The sequence below is a fragment of the Haliotis rubra genome, unplaced genomic scaffold, assembly GCF_003918875.1.
Source record: "Haliotis rubra isolate DU_JTF1 unplaced genomic scaffold, ASM391887v1 Scf115, whole genome shotgun sequence".
Classification (NCBI taxonomy): Eukaryota; Metazoa; Mollusca; class Gastropoda; order Lepetellida; family Haliotidae; genus Haliotis; species Haliotis rubra.
In genome coordinates this window covers 237,232-260,182 of record NW_025765059.1, presented here as the reverse complement: position 1 = coordinate 260,182, position 22,951 = coordinate 237,232, and the positions used below count along the sequence as shown (strand labels likewise).

At 41.3% G+C, this 22,951-nt stretch overlaps 1 protein-coding gene and 1 long non-coding RNA gene across 2 annotated transcripts in view; one reads left to right on the top strand and one right to left on the bottom strand.

The window, feature by feature from the left end:
- Positions 1-4,756: 4,756 nt before the first annotated feature.
- Positions 4,757-5,760, top strand: LOC124254205. The gene is made up of 4 exons (XR_006892418.1): positions 4,757-4,781; positions 5,056-5,155; positions 5,279-5,352; positions 5,686-5,760. It is a non-coding gene; the product is annotated as an uncharacterized LOC124254205 (long non-coding RNA).
- LOC124254198 (protein unc-13 homolog B-like) overlaps positions 5,646-22,951 on the bottom strand; it is a 219,012-nt gene continuing 201,706 nt past the window's right edge. Inside the window, 14 exon segments of the mRNA XM_046688088.1 lie at positions 5,646-7,186; positions 8,498-8,657; positions 8,778-8,885; positions 9,929-10,102; positions 10,105-10,153; positions 11,239-11,340; positions 14,796-14,867; positions 16,235-16,289; positions 18,925-19,086; positions 19,395-19,561; positions 20,049-20,126; positions 20,852-20,995; positions 21,727-21,823; positions 22,803-22,929. Coding sequence (XP_046544044.1) covers positions 6,901-7,186; positions 8,498-8,657; positions 8,778-8,885; positions 9,929-10,102; positions 10,105-10,153; positions 11,239-11,340; positions 14,796-14,867; positions 16,235-16,289; positions 18,925-19,086; positions 19,395-19,561; positions 20,049-20,126; positions 20,852-20,995; positions 21,727-21,823; positions 22,803-22,929 — 1,781 coding nt within the window. The 3' untranslated portion in view covers positions 5,646-6,900.

The following is a 22,951-nucleotide window of genomic DNA, read 5'->3' as shown; positions in this document are numbered from 1 at the left end:
AGCAAAATTGGTATCAACAATGGAGTGAATGTGCTGTTCAGCCTCATCACTGGCAGACGAGAGGATGAGCACAGAATTGCACGTGGAATGTGACCATGTAATCTGAAACTAAGAGGTATAGTCCACCTACCCTCATGACCAATAATTGTTGATTATATTTCTCACTACAGTTACCATTAATGTCTTGTTTGGAGCAGCTCCCATTATATATGCAGTAAGGGCTATTGCATGATATGAAGGATGAAATACCTGTTGTAAATACTATACTCCTTGAAGAGGCTCTCTGTACATAGGGCACCTGCAGTTACCACTATTCCCTCTATGATGTCAGTGAGAGAGTCACGTTTAACGGGGGTTGAAGCATTTCAGTTACATATGATGTGTCAGCATGATGTGGGTTGAAAGACGTGTGATGAAAGTCTTGGACTTTGGTGATAACTGCGCCCACTATGGAAAGGATGCTGACAGTTACTGGACCATCTTCAAGCCCACCCATGATCGTCTTTCTTGCATTCTTTGCCGACGCAGCACAGCACAGTCAACTGTGGTGGGGACTGGGCACCCACTTCCCCTATACCTCAGGTGGATATGATTCTGTCTATACAGGGCACCTGTTATTACTACTCCTGTAAACAACTGAAAATGATCCTGTCTATATAGAGCACCTGTTGTTTTTTTCACTACCCGTCAACAGGTCTATACAGGGCACCTGCAGTGACTATTAACCCAGTAAGCAAGTGATGCGGTGCCTGTTTTAAACAAGTGCGACCACATTGTCCTTAATTTTAAATACCAAGTCCATGAAATCTCACACTGATTAAACAAGGACGCTATATTTCTAACATGGGAATACATGTATAATCCAAATAATTGAATTTTTTATCTCATATTGATCAACCTGTTCTATGAATTACTATCCTAGAATAGGACCACTGGTTAACCTATAAAGTAACGCCACGCTGACCAGTGTGTGCCTGAAGATGTATTGTGTTTGCCAGCTGTGACAGCCATAATGTGATGACTAAAGCCTTGATGGACGTGATGAGGATGAGACCAGTAGATTGAGCTGGGTACACACTGTACCCTCAGACAGGAGGTAGCTCCACCAGTTGCGTGAGAAATGAGTGGACAGGGTTGTGGAGTTGATGTTTAATGTGACACAAGAAGCCAACATGATACTGTGAAACATGAACATGGGACAGCCTTAGAAATTCACTTTTCGCATTGAGTCCAAATGATAAGCGTAAGCCTGATTTCCCTCACTGTCGGAGGAAAAATGTTTGCTGTGTTTCCAGTTTCTTTGTTTTTTAAAATTCCAATTTGACGGAAGCGTTAAAAACTGTTTCAGTATTACAGTGCCCAGATGCTAATGGTCAATGGGGCTATACAATGGAATTTCTCTCGTCTTCAGCATAATTTACTAGATACGGACTTGCGGACTTGCATGAATTTTGAAGGCTGTGGGATCAGGGAGGATGCATGATTTGAAAACAATCGTAAAATATGTTTGTAAAAAGTATAACAACATACATGGAGTTTTACCATTATTGAACAATAATATGTTTATAAACAAAACAACAGAACTGAAGTGTTATGGTCAGCTTTCTCCTGCTTCATCCAACTGTTGACTGTTGTCTCTACAAACCATTTGAAAGACTTAATAGTATTTTGATTAGATATTTTTATTATAAATCTTATACTCCTAAATGGTCCTATTATCAACCTAACTGAATGAGAATCTATAACATGGAGGTTAATTCAAGTGTAAATGGATGCAGTAAGTATTAATGGTGTGTACTTCTAATTTATCCATTTGTTGATATAAGATAGGTTCCCAAAGTGCTGCGTAATGTGACACTGACAGGCTATGCCTGGTATGTAATAACACTGTGCTATTGTAGAAATGCTACCATCCAGCACTAGAGCGAGTGAATTTCTGTAAGGAGAGCAGTCTCAGGGATATTCCTCACACATTTTGTTCTCTAAGGCCATTTTATGTATTGATGGATACTCGTTCTCCTTACATAACGTTCTTCAAAACTGGGAAAATTTAATCCAAATTTACACTTGTTTTGTTTATCCAACATCCATGCATGCAAAATTATTTTGAGTTTAGGCCAGACCAATTTCATTTCTTGTTTTACAGATTTTTGTCCTCAGAAAACCTAAAGGCAAGAGGGAATTTTTTTTTTTTTTAAATCACCAGTCAAAGTAATATTCCTTTCAAATACTAAAAGTATTTTACTTTTGGCAATTTATGAAGTGTATATGGGGCAAAAAACAATCTAAAAACAGTTTCTTGCACATTTACATTTTTGGCCAATATATTAACATTTTATTTTTTGAGCGGGGAAAATTAATTTTTCTTTTTCTTCTTATTCTTGCAAAAATATGACCGGCAGATCCATAAAACAAGAAAAAAGATTGGTCTGGCCTTAATAAGGAAAAATACTCCATGAAATTGATCTTCAATTTGACTTCAATATGTCACCACAACTGTTCAGTAACAAGTCACCAAAATTCCTTGCACAACATATTTGCAGTTTCCAGCAGATGACTGTCCTAAATATGTCATATTCATTCATACTTTCCCCTCCAACTGGTAACATTTGTAAAAGCATTCTATTGAAAAAATCCCTGTTTAGCTCCTAGATTGAAGCTCTATCTTGTTAGCTTCAGAGTTAGGTTGTCAGGTTACCTATGAAAAGCCATGGTGTCGGTGAGTAAGAAGCTGGGTAGATTTCAAGACTTACTTTATGTGTTACTTAATAATGCTTGCCAAACTCGGAACCAAGATAAGTGAAAACTGTCAATAACACATCATTTCTGTTGTCATGGTAACGGATATCACATGAGGAACAATGTGTGAATAACATGACAGGTAGAAAACAACCTTTGTACACTGAACTCTTGCATTGCAAGACCACAACACGCTCTCATGCACACCGACATGTGTTGTACGAGGAAATAAGGCCATCACACCTCGGGACAGGCTCAAATAGTCAGGACTAATGTTGTCTGCTAGTTTGAACTATTTAAGACTGAAAAAAACACTGTAACACTGATAAAGGTTTTCAAGAGATAACTAGATAACATATATATATCTATATATATCGTGGTCACAGTAGGTTTCAATGGCTGTCAGTGAAAACAGCCAGGAGCTACAGACAGCTGCACACACAGACAGAAGAACTGGTCACAGACAGTGGTACAGGTAGACCTTGAGATGTCTGCAGACAGTGGTACAGGTAGACCTTGAGATGTCTGCAGACAGTGGTACAGGTAGACCCAGAGATGTCTGCAGACAGTGGTACAGGTACACCCAGAGATGTCTGCAGACAGTGGTACAGGTACACCCAGAGATGTCTGCAGACAGTGGTACAGGTATCTTTAGACTGTTGTACAAGGTATCTTTTGACTGTTGTACAAAATATCTGCAGGCTGTTGTACAAGGTATCTGCAGGCTGTTGTACAAGGTATCTGCAGACTGTTGTACAAGGTATCTGCAGACTGTTGTACAAGGTATCTGCAGGCTGTTGTACAAGGTACCTGCACACCATTGTACAAGGTATCTGGAGCCTGTTGTACACATTATCTGCACACCATTGTTCAAGGTATCTGGAGCCTGTTGTACAAGGTATCTGCAGACTGTTGTACAAGGTATCTGCAGGCTGTTGTACAAGGTATCAGCACATCATCGTACAAGGTATCTGGAGCCTGTTGTACACGGTATCTGCACACCATTGTACAAGGTATCTGGAGCCTGTTGTACAAGGTACCTGCACACCATTGTACAAGGTATCTGGAGCCTGTTGTACAAGGTACCTGCACACCATTGTACAAGGTATCTGGAGCCTGTTGTACACATTATCTCTACCTGGCTACTGCAAAGGACCACACACCTACCAAGTAACGCATCTACAGTCTATTCGTCAGACTAGGCAGTACATGGGAAGGAGAGGGCACTGTTGTTCTCTAATAGTCTCACGTAGCAATTATGTTTTACAAATACACTGTGACAAGAACTTATGGCAAATGAAGTTATAATGGCAAGTCTGATATATATACCATTTAGGTTTCAGAGTTTCCATAGGTTTCAGCTGGGGCTAATCATCTGATACACACGGCTTTGGAGTCTTTGGAAACACTTTAGTAACAAAACACATCTGAATTTCCAGATGAAAGCTGGGATATAATTTATGTATTATGTATGCAAAAAACATCTGTAACCTTGGGTCATTTAAACATTTGCATTTGTTAAAACGTCCAAAGTTTGATCACAAAATAATATTGCCAGTCCCCAATATAACTAATCTTGGTGCTAAATGATTCATCATTGTCCCGACATATTACATGACACACAGTCCAAACATACTGAAGTTCCACAAAACACAGAATGTTGGTAGAATGAGATGTAACTGAACTCATCTACAACAGCATTGTAACACAACCGAATCCACCAACTACACTAAGTGAATGTGACCATGGCAACCAGAGCCCAGCTTCACTGAGGAGATTAAGGCCATACTTGCTGCGTATGTCAAAGTATGTTGTTATGGATGTCACCAGTTGGACTTTTACTCAATTCACCCTACTGACATTGAAAGAAGGGATGTATCAATGTTCTGTAATAGTTCAGCGAATATTTGACATGAAGCAGGCGATAGTTACTTATCAAAGTTTTCTTAGTTACATCTGACACAAAGGTCCTTAGTTACATCTGACACAAAGGTCCTTAGATACATCTGACACAAAGGTCCTTAGTTACATCTGACACAAAGGTCCTTAGATACATCTGACACAAAGGTCCTTAGTTACATCTGACACAAAGGTCCTTAGATCTGACACAAAGGTCCTTAGTTACATCTGACACAAACGTCCTTAGTTACATCTGACACAAAGGTCCTTAGTTACATCTGACACATCTGTTACATCTGACACAAAGGTCCTTAGTTACATCTGACACAAAGGTCCTTAGATACATCTGACACAAAGGGTCCTTAGTTACATCTGACACAAAGGTCCTTAGTTACATCTGACACATCTGACACAAAGGTCTTTAGTTACATCTGACACAAAGGTCCTTAGTTACATCTGACACAAAGGTCCTTAGTTACATCTGACACAAAGGTCCTTAGTTACATCTGACACAAAGGTCTTTAGTTACATCTGACACAAAGGTCCTTAGTTACATCTGACACAAATGTCCCTAGTTACATCTGACACTAAAGGTCTTAGTTACATCTGACAAAGGTCTTTAGTTACATCTGATACAAAGGTCCTTAGTTACATCTGACACAAAGGTCCTTAGTTACATCTGACATAAAGGTCTTAGTTACATCTGACACAAAGGTCTTTAGTTACATCTGACATAAAGGTCCTTAGTTACATCTGACACAAAGGTCTTAGTTACATCTGACACAAAGGTCTTAGTTACATCTGACACAAAGGTCTTAGTTACATCTGACACAAAGGTCTTTAGTTACATCTGACACAAAGGTCTTTAGTTACATCTGACACAAAGGTCCTTAGTTACATCTGACACAAAGGTCCTTAGTTACATCTGACACAAAGGTCTTTAGTTACATCTGACACAAAGGTCTTTAGTTACATCTGTTACAAAAAAATGTCCTTAGTTACATCTGACATCTGACACAAAGGTCTTTAGTTACATCTGACTCAAAGGTCCTTAGTTACATCTGACACAAAGGTCCTTAGTTACATCTGACACAAAGGTCTTTAGTTACATCCGACACAAACGTCTTTAGTTACATCTGACATAAAGGTCCTTACTTGCATCTAAAACATGGGTCCATGGTTACATCATGACCAAAGTCTCCATCATTACCTTGTAAATGTAACTGCAAAGCAAAAATCACAACTGACCTGGATATGTGTATCCATCTTGCTTAAAACCATCTATAAATTGCAAACCTACCTATAATTAAAATATTTCTCTGATCACCAATCACAGATACAAAGTGTATAAGATACTGGTTGTTGATTCTGCTACTGCTGCAAGTATGGCAATCATCTCCGCAAGCTCCCTGGGGTGGAAGCACATTTCACAGTTCCATATACATACACATAAAAATATAGTACCTTCAAGGAATTCAATCTTACTTTGGCAAATTAAAATGCATGCATGATTTGTTTCTAAAAAACTCTTAAAAAACAACCAGTTTGTACACAGATTTACAATCATCTACAGTATTGTAGAAAAACAAATTGTATGTACAGAAATATTCTGGCGCTCTTTATACAACAAAGGATGAATTCCTACACATCTGTACACATGGTCTCTGATGGATAATTCAGCTGGGTCAATCACAGCAAGGGAGGACACAGCGTCAGTTGAAACAAAGCTGGGTCAATTTACAGCCGTCTTCACAGCGTCAGTTGAAACATAGCTGGGCCAATCACAGCCGTCTTCACAGCATCAGTTGAAACAAAGCTCGGTATATCACTGAGCAACATCAGTTGTCCACCAGAAACAAGACAACCAATCACAATGAGTGATACTAGTCAGAAGCAGGAGGACCAATCACAGCAAGTGATACTAGTCAGATGCAGGATGGCCAATCACAGTGAGTGACACTATTCAGACGCGGAAGGGCTGGGGGGGGCAGTCTACACTTGGTTCTTCTACAGTCTACATCTACCACATGAAGGGATGAGTGATGAAGAAGAGAGACAAGCCAAAAGTGGAGATTCCTGTCAATGTTTTCCTTGACGCCTTTCATTAGTATATATTAACTGCATGCTTGCATACAAGGACAGGCCGTGACCTTACACAGATGTTGAAGCAGGCTTCACATCTCTCAGCATAATCAATGTATATGACCTTGGCTTTGGACTACAAGTTAGATATGACCTTCACCTATTGGAGCAAATTGGGTATCATGTCATCTCTTCTGCGTGTCGACATTCTGATTTTAGCTTCACAAACTCTTTCGCAACTTCATCATTTGTTCGTTGTGAGAGAATACGCAATATTGTCCATCCTGTTTCATTCAACTGCATCTGTCGTCCCAGCGAGCACCAACAGGCACAACTGCCCTGCTCCACGATGTCTCGCAACTGCATCACTGCAACACCAATCAGTCGGTCTTCTCGGGCAAAGCAGTAGTCCTTCACACATATGTGTAGCTCATAGGCATCAGGCTCATCTTCGTTACCAAGAATACTGGAAAATATGAAACACTCATTTGATAAATTACTACTATCAATACCATTTTCATCTTATCATTCTAACTATGGACATCTATCCTTCTCTGAAACTCCCATTACATTATGTGACACCACAGGAGACTTGTTTTATATGAACCTGACATTTAATACAAACTGAAAGTTTCAATACTTTGGTTAACCAACCCTGAGACTTATAACAAACTGAAAGTTGCACTAGACTTGGTTAACCAACCCTGAGACTGATTACAAACTGAAAGTTTCAATACTTTGGTTAACCAACCCTGAGACTTATAACAAACTGAAAGTTCCACTAGACTTGGTTAACCAACCCTGAGAATTATAACAAATTGAAACTTCCACTAGACTTATAACAAACTGAAAGTTCCACTAGACTTGGTTAACCAACCCTGAGAATTATAACAAACTGAAACTTCCACTAGACTTATAACAAACTGAAAGTTCCACTAGACTTGGTTAACCAACCCTGAGAATTATAACAAACTGAAACTTCCACTAGACTTATAACAAACTGAAAGTTCCACTAGACTTGGTTAACCAACCCTGAGAATTATAACAAACTGAAACTTCCACTAGACTTATAACAAACTGAAAGTTCCACTAGACTTGGTTAACCAACCCTGAGACTTATAACAAACTCAAAGTTCCACTAGACTTGGTTAACCAACCCTGAGACTTATAACAAACTCAAAGTTCCACTAGACTTGGTTAACCAACCCTGAGACTTATAACAAACTCAAAGTTCCACTAGACTTGGTTAACCAACCCTGAGACTTATAACAAACTCAAAGTTCCACTAGACTTGGTTGACCCAACCCTGAGACTTATAACAAACTCAAAGTTCCACTAGACTTGGTTGACCAACCCTGAGACTTATAACAAACTCAAAGTTCCACTAGACTTGGTTAACCAACCCTGAGACTTATAACAAACTCAAAGTTCCACTAGACTTGGTTGACCAACCCTGAGACTTATAACAAACTCAAAGTTCCACTAGACTTGGTTGACCAACCCTGAGACTTATAACAAACTCAAAGTTCCACTAGACTTGGTTAACCAACCCTGAGACTTATAACAAACTCAAAGTTCCACTAGACTTGGTTGACCAACCCTGAGACTTATAACAAACTGAAAGTTCCACTAGACTTGGTTAACCAACCCTGAGACTTATAACAAACTCAAAGTTCCACTAGACTTGGTTGACCATAGGACATGATCATGAAACATTTACAAATGGGGTGTTTCATGATATTTAATGATGAGAGGTTGTGACCTTGATGATACTTACAAATGGAAGGTTTCATTATACTTGGGGGACCAGTTGTTACTCTTGGATTTGGTTGAATGCTTCCGCTTCTTATCACTGAGGTGTGGGCCAATAAGGTGAACTTCAACAAACGGCCGGAACATTCCTGTTGTCTGCCATTTCAGATCATTGGCTGCTACAACTAAAATGCAAGAGGTATGCCATGACTTTCTGATTGACTTAGAACTTATCTTTGTAACTAGTCGTAAAACATTCAAATACATTAATGTATTTCGGCAACACTCTTCTATTTATCACTGACCTTTCACAGTGACCTTGTGTTCACCCGTCCCTGGATGAGTGAAGAGGTCAACCTGGACAGATACCTCCCCCACCGGATCTGCCACACCTGGCTGGTCTGAGAAGGACACTACAACATAGAACAAAACATATATATGAAATTTGTCCTACACAGGCCTGGGGCTTGTCTGACACTTGGTACTTCTCCACTTACTAGTGGCAAGGTACAACTGGCAGTACTGGTGGACAGCTGATTAGTTCAATCCCATAAACATAATCTATATCAGGATCACAGAGTTGCTGACTTCAAGGAGTCCCTTTTCTCAACATTAAGATTAAATAAGATAAACAAACAGTTATTAAAGAATACTGGTCACAAGGGTAATTCAAAATAGATAAAAAACAGACCTATTGTATGTATCATCACCTGTATGTGTACATGGCCTCACTGTGCATTATACAGACACAAATCTTGCATGTATATTACAGTGGATACTGGTACATTCTGCTATTTTTCTAATACAATCAGGAAATTTTCCCTTGTGTGCATATGTTTGCTTTCTTTCTGACATTACCCATTCAAAATAGAGGGCATAATTCAAATCAGTGTTTCAGCAATTCTGTATGTTTTACTGGTGAAGAGTGACAGCTCACATTACTGGTGCTTAGCAAACCCTGCATTACAGATGGAAAGTGACACCTGACATATTGGTGAAAAGCCAGAACTTAAAGTATTTTAAGAAATGTGAACATCATACAAACAAAACTGACAATGTCTTCACATCTACTGTATCTGTATGTGGGGTGTGCACCTTGAGTGAGTGAGTGAGTTTTGTTTTACGCCACACTCAGCAATATTCCAGCTATATGGCAGAGGTCTGTAAATAATCGAGTCTGGACCAGACAATCCAGTGATCAACAGCATGAGCATCAATCTGCAAAATGGGGAACCGATAACATGTGTCAACCAAGTCAGCAAGCCTGACCACCCGATCCCGATAGTCGCCTCTTACGACAAGCATGGGTTACTGAAGATCAATATTCTAACCCGGACCTTCACGGGTAGTGTGCGCCTTGAGCATGTACTAGTTGCATGGATATGTGCACTATATAAATATCATCATCATCATCATCAACATCATCATCATCATCATCATCATCATCAGGAGTCACCTTGCTGCGTCTGTGTGCTGACAAAGGTTTTAATGAGCGTATCCGTGGTCTGTGTGTACAGTGAAAGTGCATATCGCAGAGACTGTAACTCTGGACTCTTGTCCAAGAATGTCTTCTTCAGTCCCTGTCCGCTGGCATGGTAATACTGCTTTATGGTGTCCAGGGCCATGTCAGAACGGCACACTGCTTCGGACTCAAGTTCTTCTCAGCTTCTTTAGACATGTCCTGTGATGCCATAAACAAGTGTAGGTTAGAACAGACATATTGACCTTCATGTGCAGGTTATGTACAAAAATAATACAATAGTACAGGTTTCCTTCAATTTAAGATGTTTTGACAATTTAAATGAAAACTTCATCTGACTCATATATCTGAAAAGTGCAGCTGCATTTTAAACACTGGAATTGATAAATGCTTTACTATTCATAGTACTTGTCACAAATAGTAAGGTTATGAGAAAACAGAACAGTACTTATGGATAATTTTCTCTTTCACACATTAAAAATTGAAAACATGAGTTGTTGTTTTCTCATAGATCTTACAGATATGTTCATATGGCAAACAAAAGTGTTGAAATATCTATAGCTGGACACATTGGTACTAGCATTACATGTCGAAGAGATCCCTGTTGAAATCACTGAATGTTGAAATAATTCCATTTGGAAGGAACATAAGGAGTACTTTGGAAGTTATTTACAAAAACATATGTTCACTGGGGAGAGAATAGCCTCTTCCAGGTCACAGGATGACCTTGACTTAATTGCAAGAGAACATTTATAGAATATTGAATTAACTGAAAGTTTAGATAAAACAAGAAAACATTTCCCTGCAGATATTTTCAGTGAAGAGTTTATAGATTGCAGTACAGTTATAGTGATTATCTCACCTGGAGATTCAAACTATGTGATCTAAAACTGAATATATTCTAGAATACAGTAGAACTAAATACAGTTTGTAATTAGTTCCAGATACAAAAGCAAACAGATTAAATCAATGGGTTACGAAAACACAAACAAATGGAAAAGTGAGAAAGTGAAACGTGTAAGTAAGCAGTGGCAGTAGGTTGAAGTGCTGCAACAGAGGGAGGTGTCAAGAACATCTGCAACAGAGGGAGGTGAAGAGAACATCTGCAACAGAGGGAGGTGAAGAGAACATCTGCAATAGGAAACTGAGACAAAACTGAAGCAATGTAGGGCTGTAAACAAGGCAGTTGGAACTTGACGCCAACTGAACAACAATTTACAGACAACAATGTCTTCTACTACACAGTGACTGTGTTATACCAAGAATGTTGCTTGAAGTGTCTTGACTTGTTTCATTGGGTTGTTGCCGGGCATCTGACTAACATGGTTGAGCAACAAGCGAGACATATCCTCGATCTTTGCCTGTGCATTTCCAGCAATGGGCAACAGCTGAAAGAGGAGAGAAGGGAGAGTGGACCAGGCACTAAGCAGGCAGTCAGCCAGCCAGTCAAGCAATGGCCGTTTGTAAAGGATTAAACAGTCAGCTTCCTTCATCAGAGAATCAGTCATCTTCATCAGTCAGTCAGTCTTTAATCTTTATCAGTCACCAACCTTTATCACATGGTCAGTCATAATTCTTCATTAGACAGACAGTCAGTAACGCTGAAGGGGTCGTCGTCGGCACGGGTACTACAGATATGTACCCCTGGGAATTCCATTCCCATTGTGTCGTATTCTTGATTGGAACTGTCATACTGTTGTATTAGAAACATTTGATTGCATTATGTAAGTAATGAGAATACACAGTAACGGATATTTCGTGATGCATAATACCACTCGGAATCAGTTGAACGGGAACAACTGCATGTGGTTTCGGTTTGGGATTGCAGAATATGGACTTGTCCGCCTTTTAGGGTACCGGGTACATTTCTGTATTTTGACTTTGTTTAGGATACGTATCTGTAGTACCTGTGCTGACAACGACCCCTTCAGCATCAGTAACCATCGTCAGACAGTCTGTCATCCTTCCTTATAAGACAGTAGATCATGAACCATCGCCAGATGTAATGATTCTAAATCACACAGTCACACAAGATGATTATCAGTTTGTATGTCATGTACACTCTGTCAAGTAACTGAAAGTGGTTTCATGATAAACTGTCCCAGTCATATGAAAGTGTTCTGTTGAGAACCAATTTGGTTTCAGCAACTATGTGATACGGTCAGTCTTGATATGGTGTTTTCAGTCAATCCTCCATCACTATCCCAGTACTACCAACACTAACCAAGGTCACTGGATTCCCCAGTTATCAACTCCTACATTAAGGCAAAAGGTACAGACCTTCAGTGAGTGAGTGAGTATGGTTTTACGCCGCTTTAGCAATATTCCAGCAATATCACGGCGGGGGACACCATAAATGGGCTTCACACATTGTGCCCATGTGGGGATTCGAACCCGGGACTTCGGCGTGACGAACGGACGCTTTAACCACCAGGCTTTCCCCACCGCCCCTACAGACCTTCAGTAGATCAGTCAGTCAGGGTTGGACAGTTACCACTAGTGAGTCAGTCGGCCATGCAGGGCACACACAAACAGCTGCTGGAGAATAAGAGGCTCCCATCCTACAGGCTTTCTCATTATTCTAAAGGACGTAATTTATCATGTGGAGCAATGATGCAACCATCATGCTCCTTTTGTGCCAAGGAAAGAATAAATCAACATGGAAAGCCACAGCAGTTGGGATGTGGCCAAACTCCAGCAATTGTAGACATACACAAATTACCAAACAACAAACTTGTGTCTGTGAAACAGCAGACACATTTTGCTGCCATGGAAACCGTGCATGTAACGAGAAACCTGCAAAGAGGAATTTACAACAGGAGGGCTCATGCAGTGAAAACAGACTCTTCAGTCGATCCAGTCGGAGACTCCGGATACTAGGTGGTCAGCCGGGATGTAGGCCGGGACTCAACACATGGGCCAGGGACAGTCTGTTTTCACATAGAGAGCAGGGAGGCGTCACCAAAGCTGCTCTAGTCTACTGTCAGTACGTTGGCAAGTTGGGAAGTGGGTGGTGCCTTAAAGACTTACACTACGGAAGGAAAACAGCTTGGACATATCATCCAAGTTGGCACTTTTGTTATGAAACGGAAGTAACTGAAACAAAGATGGCAAGTTTTCATCTGTGTGGATGAAGAGATGAAAACATGAGCTTAATCCTCTGCAACTCATCCTGATGGGGAGGACTACTGTCCACTGCGGACATCAGGACCAATTTCTCCAGCTGAACGGAACTAGTGTTCTGGCACTAGCATAGGATCAACATGAGAACTGTGACAGATACATGCAGAACTGGCAGTGTTACTTGGCAAGAGGAATTTCAGGTCTAGGTTATGTGGTACACACTGCTACTCTGCAGAAGGCTCTTACTCATGATTACTTTGTTGCCTCAGAAAGAGTAGGTTAGTAAAGATTAGAACTGACCATGAGAGAATGAAACTCGGAAAGTTTCAGGACATGCAGGGTATGTGGTCGCTTCGATTCACACTACAGCTCACAGACCTACTGAGTCTGTCTTGCCCTTCAAAACTGATGAGCAGCACACAATAGTTTGGACAACTGAGCAGAGCCGCTCAATACACTAGAACAACAGCCATTGCTACATACACAGGACCAACAAGCAACATCCCCCCAGTACTAGATCCAAAGCAATCCCCTTACACTGAACCAACAACCAATGCCCCTTACAGTAGACCAACAACCAATGCCCCTTACACTAGACCAACAACCAATGTCCCTTACAGTAGACCAACAACCAATGTCCCTTACAGTAGACAAACAACCAATGCCCCTTACACTAGACAAACAACCAATGCCCCTTACACTAGACAAACAACCAATGCCCCTTACAGTAGACCAACAACCAATGTCCCTTACAGTAGACCAACAACCAATGTCCCTTACAGTAGACCAACAACCAATGTCCCTTACACTAGACCAACAACCAATGCCCCTTACACTAGACCAACAACCAATGTCCCTTACACTAGACCAACAACCAATGTCCCTTACAGTAGACCAACAACCAATGTCCCTTACAGTAGACCAACAACCAATGCCCCTTATCACTATTGTATGAGTAAGTGTCACATGTCCCTACCGTAATGCGCCCTACCCTAATGCGCCCTAACTGAGACAACCAACCAATGGCCAGTCACCTCTGCATGTCCTCTGTCATGTTGACCGTGCACCCACAACCAGCATATTCAAACAAAGATGCTAAGACAAATTCAAGGGCAGCCATCACCTGCAGTCTGATGCTTGTGTTAGCAGATCACCATGGCAACAGTTAAACTGTTAGATATAGACCTGTCACCCATGCTAACTAGACTCACCATATTTTTGGACTTATTAGAACTAGATTCCTGTATAAAACAGAATGTCATTGAGTGAAGACCAAATATCACGTCAGAATACTAAACAATTTACATTTATGATATGTCACAGGTGATTATGAAAAGTTGGTCATTTAAACCATATACAGTGAGTGAGTGAGTGAGTTTTTACGCTGCACTCAGCAATATTCCAGCTATATGGCGGCGGTATGTAAATAATCAAGTCTGGACCAGACAATCCAGTGATCAACAGCACGAGCATCGATGTGCGCAATTGGGAACCGATGACATGTGTCAACCAAGTCAGCGAGCCTGACCACCCGATCCCGTTAGTCGCCTCTTACGACAAGCATGGGTACTGAAGATCAATATTCTAACCCGGACCTTCATGGGTTAAACCATTTACAAGTAATTTATGGCTCATGTTATTTAAATTCTCATAACATACACATTCTGATGATAATGATAGTAGGATTATGGCAGAATTATGTATCATGGTAGTAATGTACCTGTCTGGGATCTGAGAGTGGTGGCAAAACCACCGTCTTCTCCATCGTATGCATCACGATCCTCCACAACTCCTACAACAGAACAATCAAGTTTAGAATATACTAATTGTTATAGCACATAAACCCCATCTGACCTGACACCAGCATATAGAAGTGTAGTAGCATGTGTTATAGCACATAAACCCCATCTGACCTGACACCAGCATATAGAAGTATACTAGCATGTGTTATAGCACATAAACCCCATCTGACCTGACACCAGCATATAGAAGTATACTAGCATGTGTTATAGCACATAAACCCCATCTGACCTGACACCAGCATATAGAAGTATACTAGCATGTGTTATAGCACATAAACCCCATCTGACCTGACACCAGAATATAGACTGACTGACTGACTGAGTTTGGTTTTACCGCTTTTAGCAATATTCCAGCAACATCACGGCGGGGGACACCAGAAGTGGGCTTCACACATTGTGCCCATGTGGGGAGTCGAACCGGGTCTTCGTCTATTTAACCATTAGGCTACCCCACTGCCCCCAAGCATATAGAAGTGTAGTAGCATGTGTTATAGCACATAAACCCCATCTGACCTGACACCAGCATATAGAAGTATACTAGCATGTGTTATAGCACATAAACCCCAGCTAACCTGACACCAGCATATAGAAGTACACTGGCATCTGTTATAGCACATAAACCCCATCTGACCTGACACCAGCATATAGAAGTACACTGGCATCTGTTATAGCACATAAACCCTATCTGACCTGACACCAGCATATAGAAGTATACTAGCATGTGTTATAGCACATAAACCCCATCTAACCTGACACCAGCATATAGAAGTATACTAGCATGTGTTATAGCACATAAACCCCATCTAACCTGACACCAGCATATAGAAGTATACTAGCATGTGTTATAGCACATAAACCCCATCTGACCTGACACCAGCATATAGAAGTATACTAGCATGTGTTATAGCACATAAACCCCATCTGACCTGACACCTGACACTGGGAGCATATAGAAGTATACTAGCATGTGTTAGTATACTAGAATGTGTTATGTGTTATAGCACATAAACCCCATCTGACCTGACACACATGTAGAAGCATACTAGAAGTATACTAGAATGTGTTATAGCACATAAACCCCAGCTAACCTGACACCAGCATATAGAAGTATACTAGAGGGGAAGTACACTAGTACCTGCAGAAATAGGCTTCACAAATGTTACAGCACATAAACCCCAGCTAACCTGACACCAGCATATAGAAATACACTGGCATCTGTTATAGCACATAAACCCCAGCTAAACTCACACCAGCATATAGACGTATACTAGCATGAGGTATAGCACATAAACCCCCATCTTAGACAGCAAAAGTGAGAAGTTATGTTCTGTGTGAAGAGCTGGATAGAGTTACCTACCTTGAGCAACCTCTTCAACACGGTCTTCTCACACACTTGTGCAAACATGGACAGACTGCCAGAGGAGGGAAGGAAGCACATGCATAATTACAAGCAAACTAACTGGCAACCACTTGACACATCAAGGCATTCATAGCACTATCTGTACTTAAGGGTAATCATTGGGTAAAATCCTTCTGGATTGGGATAAGGCCAGTACTGTAGGTAATCATTCTGGAAAATCCTTCTGTACACGGATCAGAGCAGTACTGAGGGTAATTACTGGGTAAGTCCTTCTGTACATGGATCAGAGCAGTACTGAGGGTAATTACTGGGTAAGTCCTTCTGTACATGGATCAGAGCAGTACTGAGGGTAATTACTGGGTAAGTCCTTCTGTACACGGATCAGAGCAGTACTGAGGGTAATTACTGAGTAAGTCCTTCTGTACACGGATCAGAGCAGTACTGAGGGTAATTACTGAGTAAGTCCTTCTGTACACAGATCAGAGCAGTACTGAGGGTAATTACTGAGTAAGTCCTCTGTACATGGATAAGAGCAGTACTGAGGGAAATTACTGGGTAAGTCCTTCTGTACATGGATCAGAGCAGTACTGAGGGTAATTATTGAGCAAGTCCTCTGTACTCGGATGAGAGCAGTACTGAGGGAAATTACTGGGTAAGTCCTTCTGTACATGGATCAGAGCAGTACTGAGGGTAATTATTGAGTAAGTCCTCTGTACATGGATAAGAGCAGTACTGAGGGCACTATCACTTAACAAGCCCTTCTGTACATGGATAAGAACAGTACTGGGGGTAATTATTAGTTAAGTCCTTCTGGACAGGGAAAGAAGTAGAACTGAGGACAATCATGAGCATTTCAACTCCAAGCTCACATAATATTACTTATCAGAGCAATCCTTGGCAAGTAATTAGTAGAGCATTTTTAATGGAAATATAGAATATAATGTTCACTCCTTGAAAATTCAGAACGTCCAAAACCTATGGTCAAAAGAAAGTTTGATACAAGTTTGTAAGATTGCATTGCAGCAGTTGAAATTCCTTGGAATGTTTCCCAGTGAGAGCAATGATTGATGTTTTTGGAATGTATTTTGAAATGACTTTTGTTAATGTTATTTTTATTTGGCCACATTGTTTAAAAACAGTTAATAATATTAAGGCAATGACTAAAACGATCAAACTAAATGACATGTGAACAGCTTGAATTCAACATTAGCAGAAAGCTTCCTACTGTGAGTGTTATATACTGAGGGTTTTGTGACCGATGATGGAGGATTAGTGGGACATCTTGAAACAACTGTACTTGTACAAGTACAGCATTACATTACTGGCTGTGCATGATGTGCCCGAACTGTGTCAACATTAGTACATGTTATACAAGCTGTTAAGAAGTAGCATGGTCAATATCAGAATTACAGACCTGTTAGTCGATATTATATTGTTAGTAAGTCAATGCTGAACTATCTGGCACCAATACCCTGCCCAACTGTTACATATCTGGCACCAATACCCTGCCCAACTGTTACATATCTGGCACCAATACCCTGCCCAACTGTTACATATCTGGCACCAATACCCTGCCCAACTGTTACATATCTGGCACCAATACCCTGCCCAACTGTTACATATCTTGCACCAATACCCTGCTGGTACATATCTGGCACCAATACCCTGCCCAACTGTTACAACTAGTGTCTGGTTCCACAGTTGTTCCATACTCCTGTCTCCAGTACTGAGAGGTTCAATCGCATGTGTACCTAAACAATTACCCCAATATTCATAATCATTGCCTTTTCTGAATCACCCAAGCTTCTCTTGTTTACCCTAACCCATAGAGAACTGAAATGTAGACATACAATTGTTGCCATGGCTTTTACAATACTCATTACCAGAGTATGTTTCAATGACAGCAGGCACCAGAGATCTAAGGCACACTTCACAGCACAGTCGTTAGTAATTCCAGTAACCACTGACCACTGAGTTCAAATCCCTGCATCACCCTAAAACTGTGCTCTCACTGCACCAGACTTCTGGGGGTTATTATGGGAATTACAAAGATGTTAAGTACTGGTAACACATCTGACACTGGTAGCACATCTTGCCAAACCCCGCATCAGAATGTAAATGCCAGACTGGGCATATCAACTGAAGTTGCTGTGTATTTTGTTTGTTATTATTATTATCATTATTATAGGATATTTATATAGCGCACATATCCACGCACTAGTGCATGCTCACGGTGCTGGTATTTTTTCCCTCGATCATTGATGTCAATCTCAAAGGCACATCGCATTATCAATCTCAACTCCCTGGGGAGTATACAACTCTTGCAGCCACTAGGCGCACCGACTGTTTGTGACTATACTGAGTTAAAATATATGAGTAAAACCCAGCATCTGTTGAACTATCACAGTGAGCATAGTTGAGTCAGCTGGGCAGTTTGTGGAAACATCATCTCAAAAGGTAACAGTTGAACAGAGTGTAGGCTTAGTTCTATAGTTCTATCAACTAGCAACACTAGTAATACATCAGCTACGTATATCGATATCATGATATGTAAAACAGTAAACATTAATGATGCAAGTTAACAATCTATTCATAATCAATTTTTCTCAAGTATATGTAAATCCATATGCATTACTGCAGTTGTTGTAGAACTGGGATATTTATACTGATGAGTGTGAATATCTCACCTTCCATCAAGCAGGTCCATGAGCGGTCTAAGGACTGCATCAGATTCCTGCTGGATGCTGGTCCTCTGGCTGGGCTGGGACAATGATACCTGCCCCGCCCCCTTCACCTTAGACAGCAGCTGGCCCAGCTCAATCATGCTTTGCTGGATCTGAGGCTCCAGACTGGAGGAAATAAACAGGCAGTATTGGCTAACTGTCAGAACACGTACTTGCACTATTGGCTGACTGTCAGAACACGTAGCTGGAAATACTGTCTGATGATCCACCTATTTTTACATTTTTAGAGATGGTCACTGAGTCATACTAGAAGGCATACCAAAAGAACCACATGCCATTTTTGCTTCATAAACTTCACATCCAAGGCATTTATAACATGACATCTTGATGGGTACCTTCAAGTTTCCTGAATCCTCTTAAATATCATGAAGGGTATATTTATGCATGAGACAGAGTAACCCTTTTGCACCCACCTCTTGGCAAAGATGCTGCTAAGGTCGTCCAGGACGCTGTTGAGTTTCTGCTGGAGTTCCTTCAAGATGCCACCAGCCTCGGGATCCAGCTTCTCCCCGCCCATAGATTCAAACACCTTCTCTAGCTGCACCCGCAACTGCTGGATGTTGTTCATCAGGATGCAGGCCTGGGGGGACACACATGATCTCAGATATGACAATCAGCTGCTGTATCATTGCTGGACATTTCTGGTGGGATCAGTCTATCTGAGAATCCCCACAGAGTTCATCTAAGTACATACTGTATGAAAAGTTATGTATAGTATTTTCAACAAAAAGTCGTTCCTGCACACATACCACTTCCTGTTGACGGACACAACTGTTCCTGCATACATACCACTTCCTGTTGATGGACACAACTGTTCCTGCATACATACCACTTCCTGTTGACGGACACAACTGTTCGTGCATACATACCACTTCTGTTGATGGACACAACTGTTTGTGCATACATACCACTTCCTGTTGACGGACTCAACTGTTCCTGCACACATACCACTTCCTGTTGACGGACACAACTGTTCCTGCATACATACCACTTCCTGTTGACGGACTAACTGTTCATGCATACATACCACTTCCTGTTGACGGACGGAACTGTTCGTGCATACATACCACTTTCTGTCTGTTTGTGTACTTCTCAAAGTCCCTCCTCACAATGTCTGCATAGGCTAGGAGGACCTTATTCACAGTCTGAAAAATACCAAATAGAAAGTGGAGTCAGTGATAGGACAGCTGATACAGGTATCGCCAGGTAACATAAGAGATAGGACAGCTGATACAGGTATCACCAGGTAACATAAGAGATAGGGCAGTTGACACAGGTATCACCAGGTAACATAAGATATAGGACAGTTGATACAGGTATCACCAGGTAACACAAGAAAGACTGAGTGAGTCAGCAATATTCCAGCTATATGGCGGCGGTATGTAAATAATCGAGTCTGGACCAGACAATCCAGTGATCAACAGCATGAGCATCGATCTGCGCAATTGGGAACCGATGACATGTGTCAACCAAGTCAGCAAACCTGACCACCCGATCCCGTTAGTCGCCTCTTACGACAAGCATGGGTTACTGAAGATCAATATTCTAACCCGGACCTTCACCGGTAGGTAACATAAGAGATAGGAACATTGATACAGGTATCACCAGGTAACATAAGAGATAGAAACATTGATACAGGTATCACCAGGTAACATAAGAGATAGAAACATTGATACAGGTATCACCAGGTAACATAAGGGATAGAAACATTGATACAGGTATCACCAGGTAACATAACAGATAGGAACATTGATACAGGTATCACCAGGTAACATAAGATAGGATCACCAGGTGAGATCAGAGATGGGACAGTTGATACAGGTCACCCCTTTGGTACAATAGTCAAGCACAACAGAAATGATATGCCTACCTTGGCAAAACGTCGCATGTAGTTTTTGACAATTTCTGGATCAGGACACTCCAGTTTCTTGATGACATCGAAACACTGATTGAGCTGTGTGAACACATCCACGACCGATGTGGAAAACAGTGCATGCTCCGAACTCTTCTGGAACTGTACAGGAGATGGGACACATGACCACAATACATGAAACAGCTGTTAATGAACTGATTGAAAAACACTTGAAACGTTTGCGATCGCTCCAATAAAACTATAGATGGACACACATAAAATCGTTAGTAATGTCCGGAAGAATGGATTACTAACACTGTTGTACCCTCACTGAAACTTACACCAAGGTAGAGGACATCTGATTCTTCCATAGGGTGTTCTTCATGTTCTTTAGACTGACTGAGTTTAGTTTTACGCCGCTTTTAGCAATATTCCAGCAATATCACGGCTGGGGACACCAGAAATGGGCTTAACACATTGTGCCCATGTGGGGAATCGAACCCGGGTCTTCGGTGTGACGAGCCAACGCTTTAACCACTAGGCTACCCCACCGCCCCCATGTTCTTTAGAGTAGAATATACACATATAAGCACATCTCTTACAATGGCAAGCAATTCCTGATAACAAATGTCAAATGTAATACTTGTTTATAAGGTTAACCAGTAGCCATGCCATCCTAATATACAGAATGTAAGTTACTCTTCAGGAACTGGGCCCTTGTTCTAGAAACGTTCGTAGCCCTAAGAATTCTTAACTTTGATCGTAGCCAATGTGTTAAGAACGGGCTTCAGAAGTTCGTAGGGCTACAAACGTTTTGAGAATAGCTAGCCTGTTGTTAATTGTACAGTCAGATGTTGACTAAAACATCAGGCAGTCATAAAGGTTCAGCTTACACCATCTTTCTTGTCTCGATCATAAGCACCATGAAGATACTCCATTGAAACATCATCATTCTCGTTGAGCCACTGCATGACGAAAGGTTCGAACCATCTGCAACAACCGCAGTCATCATCTCTCAACAACAGTCACCATTTTTCAATTAGAATCATCAACTCTGAATAACAGTAACATTCATCATCTCTGAATAACAAATACCAGGCATATTTACTAACGAAACTGAGGGGATTATTTGGTGTATTAACATGATGATACTGGGTGGGTCTGGACACACTGTGTATATTTCACTGTGAAGATATATTGGGTGCCTTTACTGAAAATACTGCAGCTGTACTATCTGTACTTACTGAGATACTGAAAACTGTGTGTACTTATTGATGGTAGTGAGGGAATATACTGGTGTACCTACTGAGGGAAAACTACTGTGAGGATGTACTGGTGTCCAGACTGGTGTCCAGACTAATGTGAGGATGTACTGGTGTCCAGACTAAGGTGAGGATGTACTGTGAGGACGTACTGTGAGGATGTACTTACTAAGGGTACTGTGAGGACGTACTGGGTGTCCAGACTAAGGGTACTGAGGGGATGTACTGGTGTCCAGACTAAGGGTACTGTGAGGGACATACTGGGTGTACTTACTAAGGGTATTGTGAGGGAGGACTGTACTGGTGTCAGACTAAGGATGAGGATGTACTGGATGAGGGATGTACTGGGTGTCCAGACTAAGGGTGAGGATGTACTGGTGTCCAGACTAAGGGTGAGGATGTACTGGTGTCCAGACTAAGGGTACTGTGAGGATGTACTGGTGTCCAGACTAAGGGTACTGTGAGGATGTACTGGGTGTCCAGACTAAGGATGAGGATGTACTGGTGTCCAGACTAAGGATGAGGATGTACTGGTGTCCAGACTAAGGATGAGGATGTACTGGTGTCCAGACTAAGGGTGAGGATGTACTGGTGTCCAGACTAAGGGTACTGTGAGGTATGTAGTGGGTGTACTTACTGAGGGTACTGTGAGGATGTAGTGGGTGTACTTACTGAGGGTACTGTGAGGATGTAGTGGGTGTACTTACTGAGGGTACTGTGGGACAGTGCCTTTGCACTGAGGCACTTCAGCGATGTATTTGCTGTACAGCCACTTCACCCGGAAGTGTAGGTTCATGTACTCCGAACTCTTACAGATTGGCTCCTTCTCATGATCTGAAGAGAAAACATCAAATCA